At 47.2% G+C, this 23,334-nt stretch overlaps 1 protein-coding gene across 1 annotated transcript in view; it reads left to right on the plus strand.

Annotated features, from left to right (window-relative positions):
* Positions 1–23,334, plus strand: part of LOC128690677 (opioid-binding protein/cell adhesion molecule-like) — a 110,161-nt gene that overhangs the window by 23,862 nt on the left and 62,965 nt on the right. The window contains exon 4 of the mRNA XM_070088506.1: positions 1,568–1,702. Within this exon, the coding sequence (XP_069944607.1) occupies positions 1,568–1,702 (135 nt within the window). The remainder of the gene's footprint in view (positions 1–1,567; positions 1,703–23,334) is intronic.

Genomic DNA, 23,334 nt, shown 5'->3' on the forward strand with positions numbered 1-23,334 from the left:
ATATATTTGAATGTATATATATATTTATATACATATCTGAATAATACAATGGAACATTTCTTTACATATTGGTGGGTTCAGTAATTAAGGATTTTCGGAGTACTGCAGAATGTCATAACTTATCGAAACTATCAACTGAACTTGTAAAATTCCTCAAGCTTTTGAGGTGCTCGTTGGGGACTCTAAACTCAGCAAGCTTTTTTTCTCTACATTGCCACTATAAAGCACCTTGTTATTTTATTTATTATTATTAAAGATTCGCCGGTATTCTCCCGGCCCGGGGCTTTTTCAAGTGGTGGCCCGGCCTTGGCTCCCTCTCTAGGGAGTGTCTGGGACCTAAGTCTCCCATGGGAGGAGGCAAAAGTACCTCCTCATCTTTGGGACCAACTGTCCCCAGGCCTAGCTTCTCGTAGGGAGAAACTAGGTCTCTCTGGTCTGCCATCCCCGCCCCAAGGGGGCTAATGGGAATGGGAGTCTTTTGAGCTGCAAGCTCTGGCTCAGGTACCTACCCTATCCTAGAAGGGCTGGGCATGGTGTCGATGATGAGGCACCTGAAGAGATATAAGGCAGCTCTCTGCTCTCTGGTGATTTCGATGAGCCTGGAAGTCAGCGCTATGAGGGCGCTCATGGCTTGCTTCTCCCACTGTCAAAGGGTAAGTTAAGTACCTCTACTTGTACAGCTTGTGATCTTCCTTGTGATCAGCACATGACCATGTTGGTCAACACAACTGGGAGGCAGAAGTTTGTAAGGGTAGATGTACAGCAGCAGCAGTCTGCCGTTCTTCGAATCATAATAAGGGATCCCTGCTGGGTGGCAGGCGGGCGTTTCCGGGGTGCTGGTTAGTAATATCGAAGTTGCCTCTTGCTAGGTACTAGGTTGTAGTAAGGCTCTTTCTGATGATTTCGTTGACTTCATTGTGTCTAACATAAATTACTCATTTTGTTTGTATTCTACAGGCGAAGGCAACTTCGAAAAGCCTCTCGCTCACTGAAGAAAGTTATCTTTTCGTACAGAAGTTACAGTTAATGGTCCTGTGACCTGTATCCTTACATTAAGACGCTGTACATTTTCCTAGAAGATAACTGAAACTTAAGTTACCTCATCTCTTACCTTCGTCCTCCTAACCATTCTATAATGTGGTTGTAAATGGTCTGGTGATACGAACAAACTATGAAAAAGGACATTTATGAGTGGTTCAGGACACTTATAAATGTCCAAAACTGTACACGTGTCTTTTTTCCACATTATGGAGTTTTTGTACAAACTAATGGTAACTCTTGTATAACTTGATAAAGGTCTGCATACAATATAACAATGAGTTGAGTGCCTTTTCACACACTAAATATGGATTTAGTAAATATAATAATAATTCTTCTACGCGAAACATACCGAAGGAGTTATTCCGGTTCTCTTTGACACAAGCAATTTAAAATTCACTCACCTTTCTCGCTTCAGAAATTAGCTTCGTCTGCAGCATGGGTGTGTTCAGTCTGGGAGTTAGTATATTGTTTCATTTAGTTCTTTTCTTTGGTTTTATGTGCTTGTGTGTTGCCTTCTTGCCATCAGATGTACACGGGGACTGGCGTACTCTCCCAGTTCGTCAATCTTCTCGTCAACACACCACGTGCTGCTATACTCGGTCCTCAGGAACTGCACGTGCAGGAAGGTGACACCATCACCCTCATCTGTGTCATCCAGCAGGTAGGTGACATGAATCATTATCATCATCGTCATCACCATTTGTGTCACCATCAAGACTGTGACAACTACATATTTGTAAATTTGCTATGAAGTTTAATTGGCTCAATTAAATCTGAAGACTAACAGGAAATGAAGAATTTTGATGCAGGTGTTGAGAAGCAGGTGTTGGGAGAACAAATGTTACCAGGACAGGTTTTGTTAGGTCAGCTGGTTTAAGGACAGGTGTACTATGGTCAGATGTTGTAATAACAGGTGTTCTGATGACAGATGTTGTGAGGGCAGCTTTTGTGAGAGCAGGTGTTTGGAGCAGCTGTTGTGAGGGTAAGTGTCTTTTGCACCACCCCCTGCTAACGGAGGTGTTTTATGGGCAGGTAACTTTATCACCCCCTGTGAAGGCAGGTGTTATGATGACAGGAACTGCGAGATCAGGTGTTTTAATGGAAGTTGTTGTGAGGACAGGTGCCGTTAGGAACATGCTTCAGCTAATGAATGTCAAATAAAATATGTCTGAATAGAAACCTTTAAAGGGGCAACGTTTTCTTGGAGACTTAAGCTTTTACAACCCTATCGAGAGAACATGGAAAACACCAGTATACATAATTGTGAGAGTAAGTGACGAGGAATCGTCAGAAACACTTACCACAGTCAGGATGACTGAGAAGGATGACTGAGGAGGATGTGGAACTGGGGTTTCATTGGATATTTGCATTACTTTTGGGTGATGGTGTCTGTGGAAGGAATGGAAGCTCTTTCCAAACATTTTCGTCATTGTTTTTCTTGTTCTTGGATAACTATTCTCGCCCTGTGGTGTAAAGCCGAGTTATGATGTAGAGCACACGAGTTGTTGATGTTGATAGAGCAAGCGTATCTGTGTTTGTGTACGCTGATGTACAACTCGCAGTAGTTTCACACAAACACTTTTTTGCAACTGCAACAGGGGAACATGCAGAGATCTGTATTCTCTTCACTGGTGGCGTGAACCTCTTTGTCGATTATTCAGCTTTTTTCTTACAGACAAACTTTATTTCTTAATGCAATATACAAAATGAAGTTTTACATTTAACAGAATATTGTTAAGCACAAAGAAAGCCGCTAGCATGCGGGAGACGCTCGGACATTCTCGGGCACACTTGAGGTAGGGAAGATTATACAGCAGTTGCTGTTGATATCGGCTGTCGAAGAGATTATTATTCCCTGTGGTCTTCCTCTACCATCCATTAATAAGGTAGCAGTAAAATGTAAACTGCAGGAGATTTCAGGGAATATGAAACACTCGTATTAGAGGAAATCAAGGGTGAAAATATTCAGAGCCCTTAGAAGGTAACCCAGTGAACACCTTTCTTGATTCCAGTGGAGTGATGAGTTGGTAAAGTGAAGGGAGGTGTTAGTAGTGTTTTGTATATAGGATCCAGAGGTGGAGTGTTGTTTTCCTCTTCTAAGGTGAAGTGAATGGAAGATTTAATTGTGTTGAGATTGTATTTGAGCCGGAAGAGATTGTCTTGGGTGCGATGGTATAATACCATCGGCATGTTTCAGCCATGACACTCTCGTGTGGATGATGAAAGTCCCCCTAGGCCTCATAAAACTCTATGATCATTCCCGTCTCCTGTCGTTAAGCTGGATAGCTAGATACAAATGTATCTCAGTACATTTGTACTTGACTCACACCTCAATGAAGTCAACTAAATCCTTATGGGGGAGAGGTGTTTATTCCATGTTATCTGAGACCAGTCACGGAGGTTGTTGATATACTGGTCCGTTGAGACGCTGGTAAATGTCATGGCCTAATTTCTAGTCATTATTTGGAAAATCAGTATTTTTTTTCCTCTTCTTTATAAAGTATTAGTATATAAGGGTATAGATTTATCATGTATCAGTTGGTGTAGAAATCATTCAAAGTTGGAATGGTAATTTTTGGTCTTTTTGAAATTTAAGAATAATGGTGTTTTATACGGGGTTCCCAAATTATTACTGCTTGTATATTATATTATTACACAGGCTTATTACATTTGTGTATAAATAAGTTCGAATGAGACATGAGACATGGGACATGCCTCTTGCTGGCTGACGTCTAGTGAAAGATGACATGTTATTACATTGTAGACTCTGTGATCATGCTCTGTTGAGTGTATAAGGAGAAGAAACTGAAAAAAAGTGATTATGAGCACATCATACATCAATTTGCATCAGTGAAAGCTAGGAAGTTCCAATTGTAATTTTCATATAGTGCTATAATTTATTAATTAAAAAATTAACAGAGGCTTTTGCAAAGTCTGTGTATATTACATCTGCATTGTGTTTGTTTTCCAGTGCATCCAAGACCATAGGATGGTGATCCAGTAGTTGTGAGAAGCACGAGCGATCTGCTCTGTACCCATGTTGCCCTGAATTGTGCAGTTTTTTGAAATCCAAGTGGCTTGCAATCATGCTTCTTAGTATTCTTTCGAAGATTTTTAGGATTTGGGACATTAGAGTTATTGGTCTATATTTATTAACTAATGCTTTGCTTCCACCTTTATTGAGTGGGGCTATATCCGTTGATTTTAGTGGCTGGAATTTCGCCCATGTCTAAGCTCCTTCTCCATAGTAATTTTAGGGTATGCGAGAGGGTTTTCTTGCAGATGTTAGTGAATTCAGAGTTCCACGAGTCTAGGCCTGGAGCTGAGTGCATGGGCTTGTTATCAATGGCTTTCTCAAAGTCTAGAAGAGTTAGGGTTATGTCAGAAATTTGCCATACATTGACAGGCTTTTGAGGCTCATTCGTCATCTTCTGTAGAGGAAGCGACTTTCTCTCTCCAGTTTACGTTTTCTCTTCTTCTTTCATAGTAGAATAGACCTTGAACATACTTCAGCTGCCAGGAAGTTGACCCTTTCAAGGCACTGGTTTGCATCCATGTTATTTAAGATATCTTCCCAACATGTTTCATTTAAGATATGCTTCACCTGATCCCAGTTGACGTTCCTGTTGTTGAAGTCGTATTTAAAGTTGCATTTTACTGGTCAGGATCCCTGTACATGTAAGTCTGAACTTCGATTATATTGTGATCGGAATTAATTGTTTTTGACTTCATTATGTTTCTTACCAGGTCTTCATTATTTGTGAAAATAAAGTCAAGTGTATTTTCTAGTTTTGTTGGTTCTTCTATCTGCTGACTTAGGTTGTGTTTATTGCAGAGATTTAACAGCTTATGTGTGTGACTTTTCATCTGCGCTGCCTCCAGGGATTGTTTCTGCAATAACATTTTTTGCTACATTCTTCCATTTTGTATGTCTTAAGTTGAAATGACCAAACAAAAAGATGTTTGGGAATGGAGCTGGAAGGTTTTCAAGCAGTAATCAATTTTCAGTAGGTGTTCCTTGAACTGTTGGGAAGTTGCATCTGGTGGCTTATATACAACCACTATGACTAGGTTTTGGTTCTCGATCTTTATTGCTAGAAATTCAGCTACATCATTTGTGGTGTTCAGCATCTCTGTGCAGATGAGCGACTATTCGATATACAGGCCCCCCATCACCCCCCCCCCCCGCGCTTGTTGCCTGTTCTCTCTGTCACAGCTAAGGTTATACCCATTTATCCATATTTCGTTGTCAAAGTGATCTTTTGTGTGGGTCTCTGTGAAGGCTGCAAACATCGCATTTGACTCCTCTAGATGTTCACTGATGAAGGGTGTTGGTGGATGGCCTAAGGCAATGAATATTAGCAAATATAAACGAGGTCGTATTCTGTGTTTGTTGGGAGGATTTTGTTGTTGCCATCAGTAATTATGGCTCTGGAGGGCCATGGGAGGGGCCCACTGGCTGTGCCCACAGAAAAACTGCTGTACTCACCTATTTGTGGTTGCAGGGGTCGAGTCATAGCTCCTGGCTCCGCCTCTTCACTGATTGCTACTAGGTCCTCTCTCTCCCTGCTCCATGAGCTTTATCATACCTCGCCTTAAAACTATGTATGGTTCCTGCCTCCACTACTTCACTTTCTAGGCTATTCCACGGCTTGACTACTCTATGACTGAAGAAATACTTCCTAACATCCCTTTGATTCATCTGAGTCTTCAACTTCCAATTGTGACCTCTTGTGTCTGTGTCCCATCTCTGGAACATCCCGTCTTTGTCCATCTCGTCTATTCCGCGCAGTATTTTATATGTCGTTATCATGTCTCCCCTGACCCTCCTGGCCTCCAGTGTCGTCAGGCCGATTTCCCTCAACCTTTCTTCGTAGGACAATCCCCGTAGCTCTGGGATTAGTCTTGTTGCAAACCTTTACACTTTCTCTAATTTCTTGACGTGCTTGACTAGGTGTGGATTCCAAACTGGTGCTGTATAGTCCAGTATGGGCCTGACGTAAATGGTATACAGAGTCTTGAACGAATCGTTACTGAGGTATCGGAACGCTATCCGTAGGTTTGCCAGGCGCCCGTATGCTGCAGCAGTTATCTGATTGATGTGCGCCTCGGGAGATATGCTCGGTGTTATACTCACCCCCAGATCTTTTTCCTTGAGTGAGGTTTGCAGACTTTGGCCATCTAAACTATATTGTGTCTGCGGTCTTCTTTGCCCTTCCCCAATCTTCATGACTTTGCATTTGGCAGGGTTAAACTCAAGGAGCCAGTTGCTGGACCAGGCTTGTAGCCTGTCCAGGTCTCTTTGTAGTCCTGCCTGATCCTCATCCGATTTGATTCTTCTCATTAACTTCACATCGTCCGCAAACAAGGACACTTCTGAGTCTATCCCTTCCGTTATGTCATTCACATATACCAAGAACAGCACCTGTTATGTGTGCCTGATCCTCTAGCTTTTGCAGTAACCTCTTGTGAGGAACTGTGTCGAAGGCCTTCTTGCAGTCCAAAAAAATGCAGTCGATCCACCCCTCTCTCTCTTGTCTTACTTCTGTCACCTTGTCATAAAACTCTAGTAGGTTTGTGACACAGGATTTTCCTTCCCTGAAACCGTGCTGGTTGTCAATTATACACTTGTTTCTTTCCAGGTGCCCCACCACTCTCCTCCTGATGATCTTCTCCATGACCTTGCATACTATACACGTTAGTGATACAGGTCTGTAGTTTAGTGCCTCATGTCTGTCTCCCTTTTTAAAAATTGGGACTACATTTGCCATCTTCCATACCTCGGGGAGTTGCCTAGTTTCAAATGATGTGTTGAAGATCTTTGTTAACGGTACACACAATATCTCTGCTCCCTCTTTAAGGACCCACGGAGAGATGTTGTTTGGTCCCACCGCCTTTGAGGTGTCAAGTTCGCATAGCAGCTTCTTCACCTCCTCCTTGGTTATATGTACCTCATCCAGCACTTGCTGGTGCACCCCCCTGCTCTGATTTCCTGGAGTCCTACTGGTTTCCACTGTAAATACTTCTTTAAATCTTGTGTTGAGCTCCTGACATACCTCCCGGTCGTTTCTTGTGAATTCCCCATCACCCTTCCTTAGTCTGATTACCTGGTCCTTGACTGTTGTTTTCCTCCTGATGTGTCTGTACAGCAGCTTCGGGTCAGTCTTGACTTTCGATGCTATGTCATTTTCGTATTGCCGCTGAGCCTCCCTTCTTATCTGTGAATATTCGTTTCTGGCTCTTCGGCTGATCTCTTTATTTTCCTGAGTTCTCTGTCTTCTGTACCTTTTCCATTCTCTAGTACACCTAGTTTTTGCCTCCCTACACCTTTGGGTGAACCAAGGACTCGTTCTGTTCTTCCCATTATTTCTGTTTCCCTTGGGAACAAACCTCTCCTCTGCCTCCTTGCATTTTGTTGCCACATAGTCCATCATTTCTTGTACTGGTTTTCCTGTCAGTTCCCTCTCCCACTGAATGTCTTGAAAGAAGTTCCTCAAGCCTGAGTAGCTCCCCCTTTTGTAGTTTGGTTTTTCCCACCCTATTCCTGCTGCTCTCTCCACTTGGAGCTCAACTATGTAGTCGAAGCACAGAACCACATAATCACTAGCTCCCAGGGGCCTTTCATACATGATATCATCGATGTCAGAACTACTCAAGGTGAATACAAGGTCCAGTCTTGCTGGTTCATCCTCTCCTCTCTCTCTGGTAGTGTCTCTAACATGTTGATGCATGAGGTTTTCCAGTACCACATCCATCATCTTGGCTCTCCATGTTTCAGGACCCCCATGGGGCTCCAGGTTTTCCCAGTCAATCTCCTTGTGATTGAAATCACCCATAACTAGTAACTTTGCTCCCCCCATGTGTGCTCTCCTGGCCACCTCGGCTAGTGTGTCGATCATTGCTCTGTTGCTCTCATCGTATTCTTCTCTTGGCTTCCTGCAGTTCTGTGGTGGGTTGTACATTACTGCAATTATCACCTTATGTCCCTCAGACTGGATTGTTCCTACTAAGTAGTCCCTTTCGCCTGTGCCATCCATTCCTTCCATTTTCTCAAACCCCCACTGATTTTTAATGAGCAGTGCACCTCCTCCTCCGCCTCTCCTCCCTCTGTCTTTCCTGAGGATTTGATATCCGGATGGAAAGATTGAATCTGTTATTATTCTGGTGAGTTTCGTTTCTGTGAGTGCTATTATGTCTGGGGATGTCTCCTTGATTCTTTCGTGCCACTCCTCATACTTATTTGTTATTCCATCTGCATTTGTATACCACACCTTCAACTTCTTTTCTAAGATTGTGGTCTGGGAGGTGTATTGGGGTTGGGGAAGTGGGAGACCTGATAAGAAACTATGGGTTGTTGCTGTGGGGGTGGAGTTTGTAATGCAATGGGTGGGGGCATTGGATGTGGCATGGGTGTTTTGGTTTAGAGTGTTTGGTTGCACTGGGGTTGACCTGGCTGGGAGGCTTCTATAGGAAGTTGTGAGGGAGGCTGTATTTGATCTTCCTGTGTCTGGGATCTCCTGTCTGTCTTCTCCATCCCCATTCTGCCTTTCTGTGAATATATATGTTTGTGAGTGTGATTTCCTGACGTCTCACATTATCTAGGAATAGTAAAAATAACTGGGCAACAGAAGACTTATAAATCTGAAATACGTCCTCACATAGCACCTAATTTATTGAGCGAGGGAGTGTAGTGAAGATTTAGTCAGGTCACCTGTAAAAAATTTTAGTGTGACATGTCAGGCATAGTTTAAAAACCTCACAAACTGGATTCATTATATATTAATTTAATTTATACAACCCTGAACTAATATTCATTTTGCTATCAATGGTCTTTTTAATGAACCATGATTCAATTATATTTCGCTTAATGATGGATGAGCTTCATGCAACCAGACCAACATTTACAAAATCACATGGGTGGTTAAAATCTCTCGCGTGAATTAGATTTTTATCCAGTTCTTACGCTACATTTATGTTGCTGTAATCGTAGTTCAAGATTTTTTCAAATTTGACCATAATATACATTATTGCATTTCTTACAACGAATCTTACAGACACAGCCATTAACATTTTTTTGGAGATTTATTAGTCAATTTTTTACTGATATGTGATATAGCAAACTAAAATGTTGCTGAAAATATTCAGAAAAAATAGGAAACTTTAGCCTAGTTAAACCTTAAAAATAATTAAATCGGAAAGTGTTTTCAGTTTACTTTTCTCGTTTATCTTCTGTTTATAATTCTTTACAGTCCTGTATGAAACATGTATTTTAATTAAATCCAGAGCGAAACGTGATTAAAAACCATGTTTACACATAAAAACACATGATAAACTATACACAAAGCAAAACAAAATACGATAAAACGCTACACGACAAACACGATTTGATAATCTTTAAGCAGAGTCATATATGATAAAATATTTTGTACAAAGCAAAACGTGAAGTAATGAAGGTGAACACAGATAACTGACATGATTAGGCTCTGCTCAGAGCGAAACGTGATATGATAAAGCTCTACAATGAGCAAAACGTTTTATCTATAATAGCAGTGATATTGAATATAGATAACGACGTGTATGTGCGCTTCTCGAGTAACAGAAGCACAGTAGTTAATAGTAATAATAATAATAATAATAATAATAATAAGAATAATAATAATAATAATAATAATAATAATAATAATAATAATAATAATAATAATAATAATTTTATTTCTACCATACAATACAAGGTATACAAGCCTGGATGATATTAATGACATACTACTATATAGAAAGCCGCTTGTTATGCTGAGCGTTTCCCGCAAATTAGGTGAGTTTTGTCCCAGGATGCGACCCACACCAGTCCACTAACACCCAGGTACCTATTTTACTGATGGGTGAACATGGACAACCGGTGTAAGGAAACACGACCAATGTTTCTACCCTCACCGGGAACTGAACACGGATCCTAGCCGTGTGAAGCTAGAGGTTTAGCCACCAAGCAACGGGGTCTGGTGGCTATTATTAGTAATAGTAGTATAGTAGTAGCACTGAAATAGTAATAGTAGTTATAACAATAGTAGAATTAATAGTATACTTCAATATAAAGGCTAGACTATATGGTAACTATCTACTCACCAGGTATACCCAACACCTCTGTTCCAAAAATTTATCGAGTTCAAAGCTTGTTCATCAGATCAGTCTGTCGTTCCTTCACTTCGGAGACTCCAATATATATACCTGGAGAGGGCTTCTGGGGGTCAGCGCCCCCGCAGCCCGGTCTGAGACCAGGCCTCGTGGGGGGATATAAAGAGATCCACAATAAAATATTCGTCTATTATTAATTGTAGACAGATTATCCTCAAATCCGTAAAAATAATCTGTGCTATTAGCAAAGTCATTACTTACCATACCACGGGCGGGATTTGAACCCGCGGTCAGAGTCTCAAAACTCGTGTCATTACGATTTCGTGAGTCATGTTGACGGCAGTGAAGGGACTTGAGCTAGAGTTCGTCACGGCCACGCTAGCTGGAGATTCGTCTGTAAAAACTTGCATTTGTGGTCACAATGGTGCCTGTGCTAACCTTCCTATGGTGTAGAAATATACCTAGTTGGATGAATATTATTGTGGCTAGCTGGTCTAGTGGCTAACGCGACGGGCTGGAGTTTTGAGACTCTCTGATCGCGGGTTCAAACCCCGCCCGTGGTATAGTTTGTTTACAATCGTGTCATTACGATTTCGTGAGTCATAGACTTTACTTCCTTGACTTTTTCACTTGGATCACACTGCTTAAAGTTAGTTCAATAGTATATTTAAGAGGAGTAACTGTTAGTGCGTGCGAATTCCCTTGCTAAGTGAGCGAGCTAAAAGCTTTCCCGTGTTCTTGAGCAGTGAATGTAAATATCCAGTGAGACTATATGTGCAGTGCACGAGTAAATACCTTGAGTATTAATATCTAGCTTAAATACTTAGACCATAAACATCCAGCTTAGGTGCTAATACCCAGTGTGACTGTAAATCCCTAGTAAGAGTGAATATTGAGAGTGACTTAATATCAAGGTTAACAGTCAGTCTCATGAGAGACAATAAATAGGAAACGTAACTGTACACTCGCAGACTGGCTGTGAAAAATAAACTGGGCGGGTGACAGCAGAACTTCGAATTCATGGTAACAGACCGAGACAAGATTTTAAATTACGTTGAACAGCATTACATCTGGTTACCAACATGTGTTGTGATAAATTAAACACATGAGTAACATCTGCGCATCTTTATTCTGGAGACTCTTCGCTATCCAGTAGCTTCTTCTGTCCAATGCAAAGACACAGTGGAAGATGTGGAGAAGATGGAAGTAATCAGTCCCTCAGTAGTGAGTCGACTTGATGTCTTCAGTCCATAAATCTTTGTAAAAGTGCAGCATATTGGCGGAGATGCAGTTTATATACTGCAGACAGATGAGGTGGAACAGTGGTAGGTGGAGTCACCAGTGGTAGGTGGAGTCACTAGTGGTAGGTGGAGTCACTAGTGGTAGGTGGAGTCACCAGTGGAAGGTGGAGTCATCATTGGTAGGTGGAGTCACTAGTGGTAGGTGGAGTCACTAGTGGTAGGTGGAGTCATCAGTGGTAGGTGGAGTCACCAGTGGTAGGTGGAGTCACTAGTGGTAGGTGGAGTCACCAGTGGAAGGTGGAGTCATCATAGGTAGGTGGAGTCACTAGTGGTAGGTGGAGTCATCAGTGGTAGGTGGAGTCACCAGTAGTAGGTGGAGTCATCAGTGGTAGGTGGAGTCACCAGTGGTAGGTGGAGTCACTAGTGGTAGGTGGAGTCATCAGTGGTAGGTGGAGTCACCAGTGGTAGGTGGAGTCACCAGTGGTAGGTGGAGTCACCAGTGGTAGGTGGAGTCACTAGTGGTAGGTGGAGTCATCAGTGGTAGGTGGAGTCACCAGTGGTAGGTGGAGTCACCAGTGGTAGGTGGAGTCGCCAGTGGTAGGTGGAGTCATCATTGGTAGGTGGAGTCACCAGTGGTAGGTGGAGTCATCAGTGGTAGGTCGAGTCGCCAGTGGTAGGTGGAGTCACAAGTGGTAGGTGGAATCACCAGTGGTAGGTGGAGTCACCAGTGGTAGGTGGAGTCATCAGTGGTAGGTGGAGTCACCAGTAGTAGGTGGAGTCACTAGTGGTAGGTGGAGTCATCAGTGGTAGGTGGAGTCACCAGTGGTAGGTGGAGTCACCAGTGGTAGGTGGAGTCGCCAGTGGTAGGTGGAGTCATCATTGGTAGGTGGAGTCACCAGTGATAGGTGGAGTCATCAGTGGTAGGTCGAGTCGCCAGTGGTAGGTGGAGTCACAAGTGGTAGGTGGAGTCATCAGTGGTAGGTGGAGTCACCAGTGGTAGGTGGAGTCACCAGTGGTAGGTGGAGTCACCAGTGGTAGGTGGAATCATCAGTGGTAGGTGGAGTCACCAGTGGTAGGTGGAGTCATCAGTGGTAGGTGGAGTCACCAGTGGTAGGTGGAGTCACTAGTGGTAGGTGGAGTCATCAGTGGTAGGTGGAGTCACCAGTGGTAGGTGGAGTCACCAGTGGTAGGTGGAGTCGCCAGTGGTAGGTGGAGTCATCATTGGTAGGTGGAGTCACCAGTGGTAGGTGGAGTCATCAGTGGTAGGTCGAGTCGCCAGTGGTAGGTGGAGTCACAAGTGGTAGGTGGAGTCATCAGTGGTAGGTGGAGTCACCAGTGGTAGGTGGAGTCACCAGTGGTAGGTGGAGTCACCAGTGGTAGGTGGAGTCACCAGTGGGAGGTGGAGTCACCAGTGGTAGGTGGAGTCACCAGTGGTAGGTGCAGTCACCAGTGGTAGGTGGAGTCGCCAGTGGTAGGTGGAGTCATCAGTGGTAGGTGGAGTCAACAGTGGTAGGTGGAGTCACCAGTGGTAGGTGGAGTCACCAGTGGGAGGTGGAGTCACCAGTGGTAGGTGGAGTCACCACTGGTAAGTGGAGTTACCAGTGGTAGGTGGAGTCATCATTGGTAGGAGGAGTCACCAGTGGTAGGTGGAGTCACCAGTGATAAGTGGAGTCACCAGTGGTAGGTGAAGTCACCAGTGGTAGGTGGAGTCACCAGTGGTAGGTGGAGCCACCAGTGGTAGGTGGAGTCACCAGTGGTGGGTGGAGTCATTATTGGTAGGTGGAGTGACCAGTGGTAGGTGGAGTCACCAGTGGTAGGTGGAGTAGCCAGTTGTAGGTGGAGTCACCAGTGGTAGGAGGAGTCACCAGCGGTAGGTGGAGTCATCAGTGGTAGGTGGAGTCATCAGTGGTAGGTGGAGTCATCAGTTGTAGGTGGAGACACCAGTGGTAGGTGGAGTCATCAATGTTAGTTGAAGTCACCAATTGCAGGTGGACTCACCAGTGGTAGGTGGAGTCACCAGTGGTAGGTGGAGTCACCAGTGGTAGGTGCAGTCACCAGTGGTAGGTGGAGTCTTCAGTGGTAGGTGGACACACCAGTGGTAGGTGGAGTCGCCAGTGGTAGGTGGGGTCACCAGTTGTAGGTGGAGTCATCAGTGGCAGGTGGAGTCGCCAGTGGTAGGTGAAGTCACCAGAGGTAGGTAGAGTCATCAGTGGTAGGTGAAGTCACCAGTGGTAGGAGAAGTCATCAGTGGTAGGTGGAGTCATCAGTGTTAGTTGATGTCACCAGTGGCAGGTGGAGTCGTTAGTGGTAGGTGGAGTCATCAGTGGTAGGTTGAGTCATCAGTGTTATTTGAAGTCACCAGTGGTAGGTGGAGTTACCAGTGGTAGGTGGAGTCGCCATTGGTAGGTGGAGACACCAGTGGAAGGTGGAGTCACTAGTGGTAGGTGGAGTCATCAGTGTTAGTTGAAGTCAACAGTGGTAGGTGGAGTCATCAGTGGAATGTGGAGTCATCAGTGGTAGGTGGAGTCGCCAGTGGTAGGTGGAGTTGCCAGTGGTAGGTGGAGTCATCAGTGGTAGGTGGAGTCATCAGTGGTTGCTGGAGTCACCAGTGGTAGGTGGAGTCATCAGTTGTTGGTGGAGACACCAGTGGTAGGTGGAGTCGCCATTGGTAGGTGGAGTCACCAGTGGTATGAGTCATCAGTGTTAGTCGAAGTCACCAATGGTAGGTGGAGTCACTAGTGGTAGGTGGAGTCACCAGTGGTAGGTGGAGTCACCAGTGGCAGGTGCAGTCACCAGTGGTAGGTTGAGTCATCAGTGGTAGGTGGAGACACCAGTGGTAGGTGGAGTCACTATTGATAGGTGGAGTCACCAGTTGTAGGATGAGTCATCAGTGGTAGGTGGAGTCGCCAGTGGTAGGTGAAGTCACCAGTGGTAGGTGGAGTCATTAGTGGTAGGTGGAGTCATCAGTTGTAGGTGGAGTCATCAGTGGTAGGTGGAGTCACCAGTGGTAGGTGGAGTCACCAGTGGTAGGTGGAGTTATCAGTTGCAGGTGGAGACATCAGTGGTAGGTGGAGACACCAGTGGTAGGTGGAGTCTCTATTGATAGGTGGAGTCACCAGTTATAGTTGAAGTCATCAGTGGTAGGTGCAGTCACCAGTGGTAGGTGGAGTCATCAGTGGTAGGTGGAGTCACCAGTGGTAGGTGGAGTCGCCATTGGTAGGTGGAGACTCCAGTGGTAGGTGGAGTCACTAGTGGTAGGTGGAGTCATCAGTGTTAGTTGAAGTCACGAGTGGTAGGTGGAGTCATCAGTGAAATCTGGAGTCATCAGTGGAATGAGGAGTCATCAGGTGTAGGTGGAGTTGCCAGTGGTAGGTGGAGTCGCCAGTGGTAGGTGGAGTCATCAGCGGTAGGTGGACTCATCAGTGGTAGGTGCAGTCATCAGTGGTAGGTGGAGTCACCAGTGGTAGGTGGAGTCATCAATTCTAGGTGGAGACACCAGTGGTAGGTGGAGTCGCCATTGGTAGGTGGAGTCACCAGTGGTAGGTGGAGTCATCAGTGTTAGTTGAAGTCACCAATGGTAGGTGCAGTGACCAGTGGTAGGTGGAGTCATCAGTGGTACGTGGAGACACCATTGGTAGGTGGAGTCGCCAGTGGAAGGTGGTGTCACCAGTGGTAGGTGAAGTCACCAGTGGTAGGTGGAGTCGCCAGTGGTAGGTGAAGTCACCAGTGGTAGGTGGAGTCATCAGTGGTAGGTGGAGTCATCAGTGTTAGTTGATGTCACCAGTGGTAGGTGGAGTCATCAGTGGTAGGTGGAGTCGCCAGTGATAGGTGAAGTCACCAGTGGTAGGTGGAGTCATCAGTGGTAGGTGGAGTCATCAGTGTTAGTTGATGTCACCAGTGGAAGGTGGAGTCATTAGTGGTAGGTGGAGTCACCAGTGTTAGTTGAAGTCACCAGTGGTATGTGGAGTCACTAGTGGTAGTTGGAGTCACCAGTGGTAGGTGGAGTCACCAGTGGTAGGTGCAGTCACCAGTGGTAGTTGGAGTCATCAGTGGTAGGTGGAGACACCAGTGGTAGGTGGAGTCACAATTGATAGGTGGAGTCACCAGTTGTAGGTGGAGTCATCAGTGGGAGGTGCAGTCGCCAGTGGTAGGTGAAGTCACCAGTGGTAGGTGGAGTCATTAGTGGTAGGTGGAGTCATCAGTGGTAGGTGGAGTCATCAGTGGTAGGTGGAGTCACCAGTAGTAGGTGGAGTCACCAGTGGTAGGTGGAGTTATCAGTTGCAGGTGGAGACACCAGTGGTAGGTGGAGTCGCCATTGGTAGGTGGAGTCACCAGTGGTAGGAGGAGTCATCAGTGTTAGTTGAAGTCACCAATGGTAGGTGGAGTCACCACAGGTAGGTGGAGCCACCAGTGGTAGGTGGAGTCACCAGTGGTAGGTGAAGTCACCAGTGGTAGGTGGAGTCATCAGTGGTAGGTGGAGACACCAATGGTAGGTGGAGTCACTATTGATAGGTGGAGTCACCAGTTGTAGGTGAAGTCATCAGTGGTAGGTGGAGTCGCCAGTGGAAGATGAAGTCACCAGTGGTAGGTGGAGTCATTAGTGGTAGGTGGAGTCATCTGTGTTAGTTGAAGTCACCAGTGGTAGGTGGAGTCACCAGTGGTAGGTGGAGTCGTCATTGGTAGGTGGAGACTCCAGTGGTAAGTGGAGTCACTAGTGGTAGGTGGAGTCATCAGTGTTAGTTGAAGTCACCAGTGGTAGGTGGAGTCATCAGTGAAATGTGGAGTCATCAGTGAAATGTGGAGTCATGAGTGTAATGCGGAGTCATCAGTTGTAGGTGGAGTCGCCAGTGGTAGGTGGAGTCGCCAGTGGTAGGTGGAGTCATCAGTGGTAGGTGGACTCATCAGTGGTAGGTGCAGTCATCAGTGGTAGGTGGAGCCACCAGTGGTAGGTGGAGTCACCAGTGGTGGGTGGAGTCATCATTGGTAGGTGGAGTCACCAGTGGTAGGTGGAGTCACCAGTGGTAGGTGGAGTAGCCAGTTGTAGGTGGAGTCATAAGTGGTAGGTGAAGTCACCAGTTGAAGGTGGAGTCACCAGTGGTAGGTGGAGTCATCAGTGGTAGGTGGAGTCATCAGTTGTAGGTGGAGTCATCAGTTGTAGGTGGAGACACCAGTGGTAGGTGGAGTCATCAGTGTTAGTTGAAGTCACCAATGGCAGGTGGACTCACCAGTGGTAGGTGGAGTCACCAGTGGTAGATGGAGTCACCAGTGGTATGTGCAGTCACCAGTGGTAGGTGGAGTCTTCAGTGGTAGGTGGACACACCAGTGGTAGGTGGAGTCGCCAGTGGTAGGTGGGGTCACCAGTTGTAGGTGGAGTCATCAGTGGCAGGTGGAGTCGCCAGTGGTAGGTGAAGTCACCAGTGGTAGGTAGCGTCATCAGTGGTACGTGGAGTCGTCAGTGTTAGTTGATGTCACCAGTGGCAGGTGGAGTCATTAGTGGTAGGTGGAGTCATCAGTGGTAGGTGGAGTCATCAGTGTTATTTGAAGTCACCAGTGGTAGGTGGAGTCACCAGTGGTAGGTGGAGTCGCCATTGGTAGGTGGAGACACCAGTGGAAGGTGGAGTCACTAGTGGTAGGTGGAGTCATCAGTGTTAGTTGAAGTCAACAGTGGTAGGTGGAGTCATCAGTGGAATGTGGAGTCATCAGTGGTAGGTGGAGTCGCCAGTGGTAGGTGGAGTTGCCATTGGTAGGTGGAGTCATCAGTGGTAGGTGGAGTCATCAGTGGTTGCTGGAGTCACGAGTGGTAGGTGGAGTCATCAGTTGTGGGTGGAGACACCAGTGGTAGGTGGAGTCGCCATTGGTAGGTGGAGTCACCAGTGGTATGAGTCATCAGTGTTAGTCGAAGTCACCAATGGTAGGTGGAGTCATCAGTGGTAGGTGGAGACACCAGTGGTAGGTGGAGTCACTATTGATAGGTGGAGTCACCAGTTGTAGGATGAGTCATCAGTGGTAGGTGGAGTCGCTAGTGGTAGGTGAAGTCACCAGTGGTATGTGGATTCATTAGTGGTAGGTGGAGTCATCAGTTGTAGGTGGAGTCATGAGTGGTAGGTGGAGTCACCAGTGGTAGGTGGAGTCACCAGTGGTAGGTGGAGTTATCAGTTGCAGGTGGAGACACCAGTGGTAGGTGGAGTCGCCATTGGTAGGTGGAGTCACCAGTGGTAGGAGGAGTCATCAGTGTTAGTTGAAGTCACCAATGGTAGGTGGAGTCACCAGAGGTAGGTGGAGTCACCAGTGGTAGGTGGAGTCACCAGTGGTAGGTGCAGTCACCAGTGGTAGGTGGAGTCATCAGTGGTAGGTGGAGACACCAGTGGTAGGTGGAGTCTCTATTGATAGGTGGAGTCACCAGTTGTAGTTGAAGTCATCAGTGGTAGGTGCAGTCACCAGTGGTAGGTGGAGTCATCAGTGGTAGGTGGAGACACCAGTGGTAGGTGGAGTCGCCATTGGTAGGTGGAGACTCCTGTGGTAGGTGGAGTCACTAGTGGTAGGTGGAGTCATCAGTGTTAGTTGAAGTCACAAGTGGTAGGTGGAGTCATCAGTGAAATGTGGAGTCATCAGTGGAATGTGGAGTCATCAGTTGTAGGTGGAGTTGCCAGTGGTAGGTGGAGTCGCTAGTGGTAGGTGGAGTCATCAGCGGTAGGTGGACTCATCAGTGGTAGGTGCAGTCATCAGTGGTAGGTGGAGTCACCAGTGGTAGGTGGAGTCATCAATTCTAGGTGGAGACACCAGTGGTAGGTGGAGTCGCCATTGGTAGGTGGAGTCACCAGTGGTAGGTGGAGTCATCAGTGTTAGTTGAAGTCACCAATGGTAGGTGCAGTGACCAGTGGTAGGTGGAGTCATCAGTGGTACGTGGAGACACCATTGGTAGGTGGAGTCGCCAGTGGAAGGTGGTGTCACCAGTGGTAGGTGAAGTCACCAGTGGTAGGTGGAGTCGCCTGTGGTAGGTGAAGTCACCAGTGGTAGGTGGAGTCATCAGTGGTAGGTGGAGTCATCAGTGTTAGTTGATGTCACCAGTGGTAGGTGGAGTCATCAGTGGTAGGTGGAGTCGCCAGTGGTAGGTGAAGTCACCAGTGGTAGGTGGAGTCATCAGTGGTAGGTGGAGTCATCAGTGTTAGTTGATGTCACCAGTGGAAGGTGGAGTCATTAGTGGTAGGTGGAGTCACCAGTGTTAGTTGAAGTCACCAGTGGTAGGTGGAGTCACTAGTGGTAGGTGGAGTCACCAGTGGTAGGTGGAGTCACCAGTGGAAGGTGCAGTCACCAGTGGTAGTTGGAGTCATCAGTGGTAGGTGGAGACACCAGTGGTAGGTGGAGTCACCAGTGGAAGGTGCAGTCACCAGTGGTAGTTGGAGTCATCAGTGGTAGGTGGAGACACCAGTGGTAGGTGGAGTCACTATTGATAGGTGGAGTCACCAGTTGTAGGTGGAGTCATCAGTGGGAGGTGCAGTCGCCAGTGGTAGGTGAAGTCACCACTGGTAGGTGGAGTCATTAGTGGTAGGTGGAGTCATCAGTGGTAGGTGGAGTCATCAGTGGTAGGTGGAGTCACCAGTAGTAGGTGGAGTCACCAGTGGTAGGTGGAGTTATCAGTTGCAGGTGTAGACACCAGTGGTAGGTGGAGTCGCCATTGGTAGGTGGAGTCACCAGTGGTAGGAGGAGTCATCAGTGTTAGTTTAAGTCACCAATGGAAGGTGGAGTCACCAGAGGTTGGTGGAGTCACCAGTGGTAGGTGGAGTTACCAGTGGTAGGTGGAGTCATCAGTGGTAGGTGGAGACACCAATGGTAGGTGGAGTCACTATTGATAGGTGGAGTCACCAGTTGTAGGTGAAGTCATCAGTGGTAGGTGGAGTCGCCAGTGGAAGATGAAGTCACCAGTGGTAGGTGGAGTCATTAGTGGTAGGTGGAGTCATCAGTGGTAGGTGGAGTCATCTGTGTTAGTTGAAGTCACCAGTGGTAGGTGGAGTCGTCATTGGTAGGTGGAGACTCCAGTGGTAAGTGGAGTCACTAGTGGTAGGTGGAGTCATCAGTGTTAGTTGAAGTCACCAGTGGTAGGTGGAGTCATCAGTGAAATGTGGAGTCATCAGTGAAATGTGGAGTCATCAGTGTAATGCGGAGTCATCAGTTGTAGGTGGAGTCGCCAGTGGAAGGTGGAGTCGCCAGTGGTAGGTGGAGTCATCAGTGGTAGGTGGACTCATCAGTGTTAGTTGAAGTCACCAATGGTAGGTGGAGTCACCAGTGGTAGGTGGAGTCACCAGTGGTAGGTGGAGTCATCAGTTGTAGGTGCAGTGACCAGTGGTAGGTGGAGTCATCAGTGGTACGTGGAGACACCATTGGTAGGTGAAGTCGCCAGTGGAAGGTGGTGTCACCAGTGGTAGGCGGAGTCATCAGTGGTAGGTGGAGTCGCCAGTGGCAGGTGAAGTTACCAGTGGTAGGTGGAGTCATCAGTGTTAGTTGATGTCACCAGTGGTAGGTGGAGTCATAAGTTGTAGGTGGAGTCACCAGTGTTAGTTGAAGTCACCAGTGGTAGGTGGAGTCACCAGTGGTAGGTGGAGTCACCAGTGGTAGGTGGACTCATCAGTGTTAGTTGAAGTCACCAGTGGTAGGTGGAGTCATCAGTGAAATGTGGAGTCATCAGTGGAATGTGGAGTCATCAGTTGTAGGTGGAGTTGCCAGTGGTAGGTGGAGCCGCCAGTGGTAGGTGGAGTCATCAGCGGTAGGTGGACTCATCAGTGGTAGGTGCAGTCATCAGTGGTAGGTGGAGCCACCAGTGGTAGGTGGAGTCATCAATTCTAGGTGGAGACACCAGTGGTAGGTGGAGTCGCCATTGGTAGGTGGAGTCACCAGTGGTAGGTGGAGTCATCAGTGTTAGTTGAAGTCACCAATGGTAGGTGCAGTGACCAGTGGTAGGTGGAGTCATCAGTGGTATGTGGAGACACCATTGGTAGGTGGAGTCGCCAGTGGAAGGTGGTGTCACCAGTGGTAGGTGAAGTCACCAGTGGTAGGTGGAGTCGCAAGTGGTAGGTGAAGTCACCAGTGGTAGGTGGAGTCATCACTGGTAGGTGGAGTCATCAGTGTTAGTTGATGTCACCAGTGGTAGGTGGAGTCATCAGTGGTAGGTGGAGTCGCCAGTGGTAGGTGAAGTCACCAGTGGTAGGTGGAGTCATCGGTGGTAGGTGGAGTCATCAGTGTTAGTTGATGTCACCAGTGGAAGGTGGAGTCATTAGTGGTAGGTGGAGTCACCAGTGGTAAGTGGAGTCACCAGTGGTAGGTGCAGTCACCAGTGGTAGTTGGAGTCATCAGTGGTAGGTGGAGACACCAGTGGTAGGTGGAGTCACTATTGATAGGTGGAGTCACCAGTTGTAGGTGGAGTCATCAGTGGGAGGTGCAGTCGCCAGTGGTAGGTGAAGTCACCAGTGGTAAGTGGAGTCATTAGTGGTAGGTGGAGTCATCAGTGGTAGGTGGAGTCATCAGTGGTAGGTGGAGTCACCAGTAGGAGGTGGAGTCACCAGTGGTAGGTGGAGTTATCAGTTGCAGGTGGAGACACCAGTGGTAGGTGGAGTCGCCATTGGTAGGTGGAGTCACCAGTGGTAGGAGGAGTCATCAGTGTTAGTTGAAGTCACCAATGGTAGGTGGAGTCACCAGAGGTAGGTGGAGTCACCAGTGGTAGGTGGAGTCACCAGTGGTAGGTGCAGTCACCAGTGGTAGGTGGAGTCATCAGTGGTAGGTGGAGACACCAATGGTAGGTGGAGTCACTATTGATAGGTGGAGTCACCAGTTGTAGGTGAAGTCATCAGTGGTAGGTGGAGTCGCCAGTGGAAGATGAAGTCACCAGTGGTAGGTGGAGTCATTAGTGGTAGGTGGAGTCATCAGTGGTAGGTGGAGTCATCTGTGTTAGTTGAAGTCACCAGTGGTAGGTGGAGTCACCAGTGGTAGGTGGAGTCGTCATTGGTAGGTGGAGACTCCAGTGGTAAGTGGAGTCACTAGTGGTAGGTGGAGTCATCAGTGTTAGTTGAAGTCACCAGTGGTAGGTGGAGTCATCAGTGAAATGTGGAGTCATCAGTGAAATGTGGAGTCATCAGTGTAATGCGGAGTCATCTGTTGTAGGTGGAGTCGCCAGTGGTAGGTGGAGTCGCCAGTGGTAGGTGGAGTCATCAGTGGTAGGTGGACTCATCAGTGGAAGGTGCAGTCATCAGTGGTAGGTGGAGTCATCAGTGTTAGTTGAAGTCACCAATGGTAGGTGGAGTCACCAGTGGTAGGTGGAGTCACCAGTGGTAGGTGGAGTCACCAGTGGTAGGTGCAGTGACCAGTGGTAGGTGGAGTCATCAGTCGTACGTGGAGACACCATTGGTAGGTGGAGTCGCCAGTGGAAGATGGTGTCACCAGTGGTAGGCGGAGTCATCAGTGGTAGGTGGAGTCGCCAGTGGCAGGTGAAGTTACCAGTGGTAGGTGGAGTCATCAGTGTTAGTTGATGTCACCAGTGGTAGGTGGAGTCATTAGTTGTAGGTGGAGTCACCAGTGTTAGTTGAAGTCACCAGTGGTAGGTGGAGTCACCAGTGGTAGGTGCAGTCACCAGTGGTAGGTGGAGTCATCAGTGTTAGTTGAAGTCACCAGTGGTAGGCGGAGTCACCAGTGGTAGGTGGAGTCTCCAGTGGTAGGAGGAGTCACCAGTGGTAGGTGGAGTCTCCAGTGGTAGGTGGAGTCACCAGTGGTAGGTGGAGTCGCCAGTGGTAGGTGGAGTCACAAGTTGTAGGTGGAGTCGCCAGTGGTAGGTGGAGTCGCCAGTGGTAGGTGGAGTCGCCAGTGGTAGGTGGAGTCACCAGTGGTAGGTGGAGTTGCGAGTGGTTACCTGGAGGTTACCTGGAGGTTATTCCGGGGATCAACGCCCCCGCGGCCCGGTCCATGACCAGGCCTCCCGATGGATCAGGGCCTGATCAACTAGGCTGCTACTGCTGGCCGCACGCAGTCCAACGTACGAGCCACAGCCCGGCTGATCCGGCACTGACTTTAGGTATCTGTCCAGCTCTCTCTTGAAGGCAGCCAGGGGTTTATTGGCAATTCCCCTAATGCTTGATGGGAGGCTGTTGAACAGTTTTGGGCCCCGGACACTTATGGTGTTTTCTCTTAGTGTACCAATGGCGCCCCTACTTTTTATTGGGGGCATTTTGCATCGCCTGCCTAGTCTTTTACTTTCGTAGGGAGTGATTTCTGTGTGCAGATTTGGGACCATTCCTTCCAAGATTTTCCAAGTGTAGATTATGATATATCTCTCCCTCCTGCGTTCCAACGAGTACAAGTCAAGTGCTTCCAAGCGTTCCCAGTAGTTAAGGTGCTTGACAGAACTTACACGTGCAGTAAAGGATCTCTGTACACTCTCTAGATCTGCGATTTCACCTGCTTTGAATGGAGATGTTAATGTACAGCAGTATTCCAGCCTAGAGAGAACAAGTGATTTGAAAAGGATCATCATGGGCTTGGCATCTCTCGTTTTGAAAGTTCTCATTATCCATCCTGTCATTTTCTTTGCACGTGCGATCGTGGCACTGTTGTGATCCGTGAAAGTGAGATCCTCAGACATTACTACTCCCAGGTCCCTTACATTATTTTTCCGCTCTATTGTATGGCCAGAGTCTGTAGTATACTCTTTTCTAGTTATTATCTCCTCCAGTTTTCCATAACGGAGTAGTTGGAATTTGTCCTCATTGAACATCATATTGTTTACCGTTGCCCACTGGAAAACTTTGTTTATATCTTCTTGGAGATTAACCGCGTCCTCAGCAGATGACAGCCTCATGCAGATCCTAGTATCATCCGCAAAGGATGATACGGTGCTGTGGTGTATATCTCTGTCTATGTCTGATATGAGGATAAGGAATAA

The sequence above is a fragment of the Cherax quadricarinatus genome, chromosome 24 (assembly GCF_038502225.1).
Source record: "Cherax quadricarinatus isolate ZL_2023a chromosome 24, ASM3850222v1, whole genome shotgun sequence".
NCBI lineage: Eukaryota > Metazoa > Arthropoda > Malacostraca > Decapoda > Parastacidae > Cherax > Cherax quadricarinatus.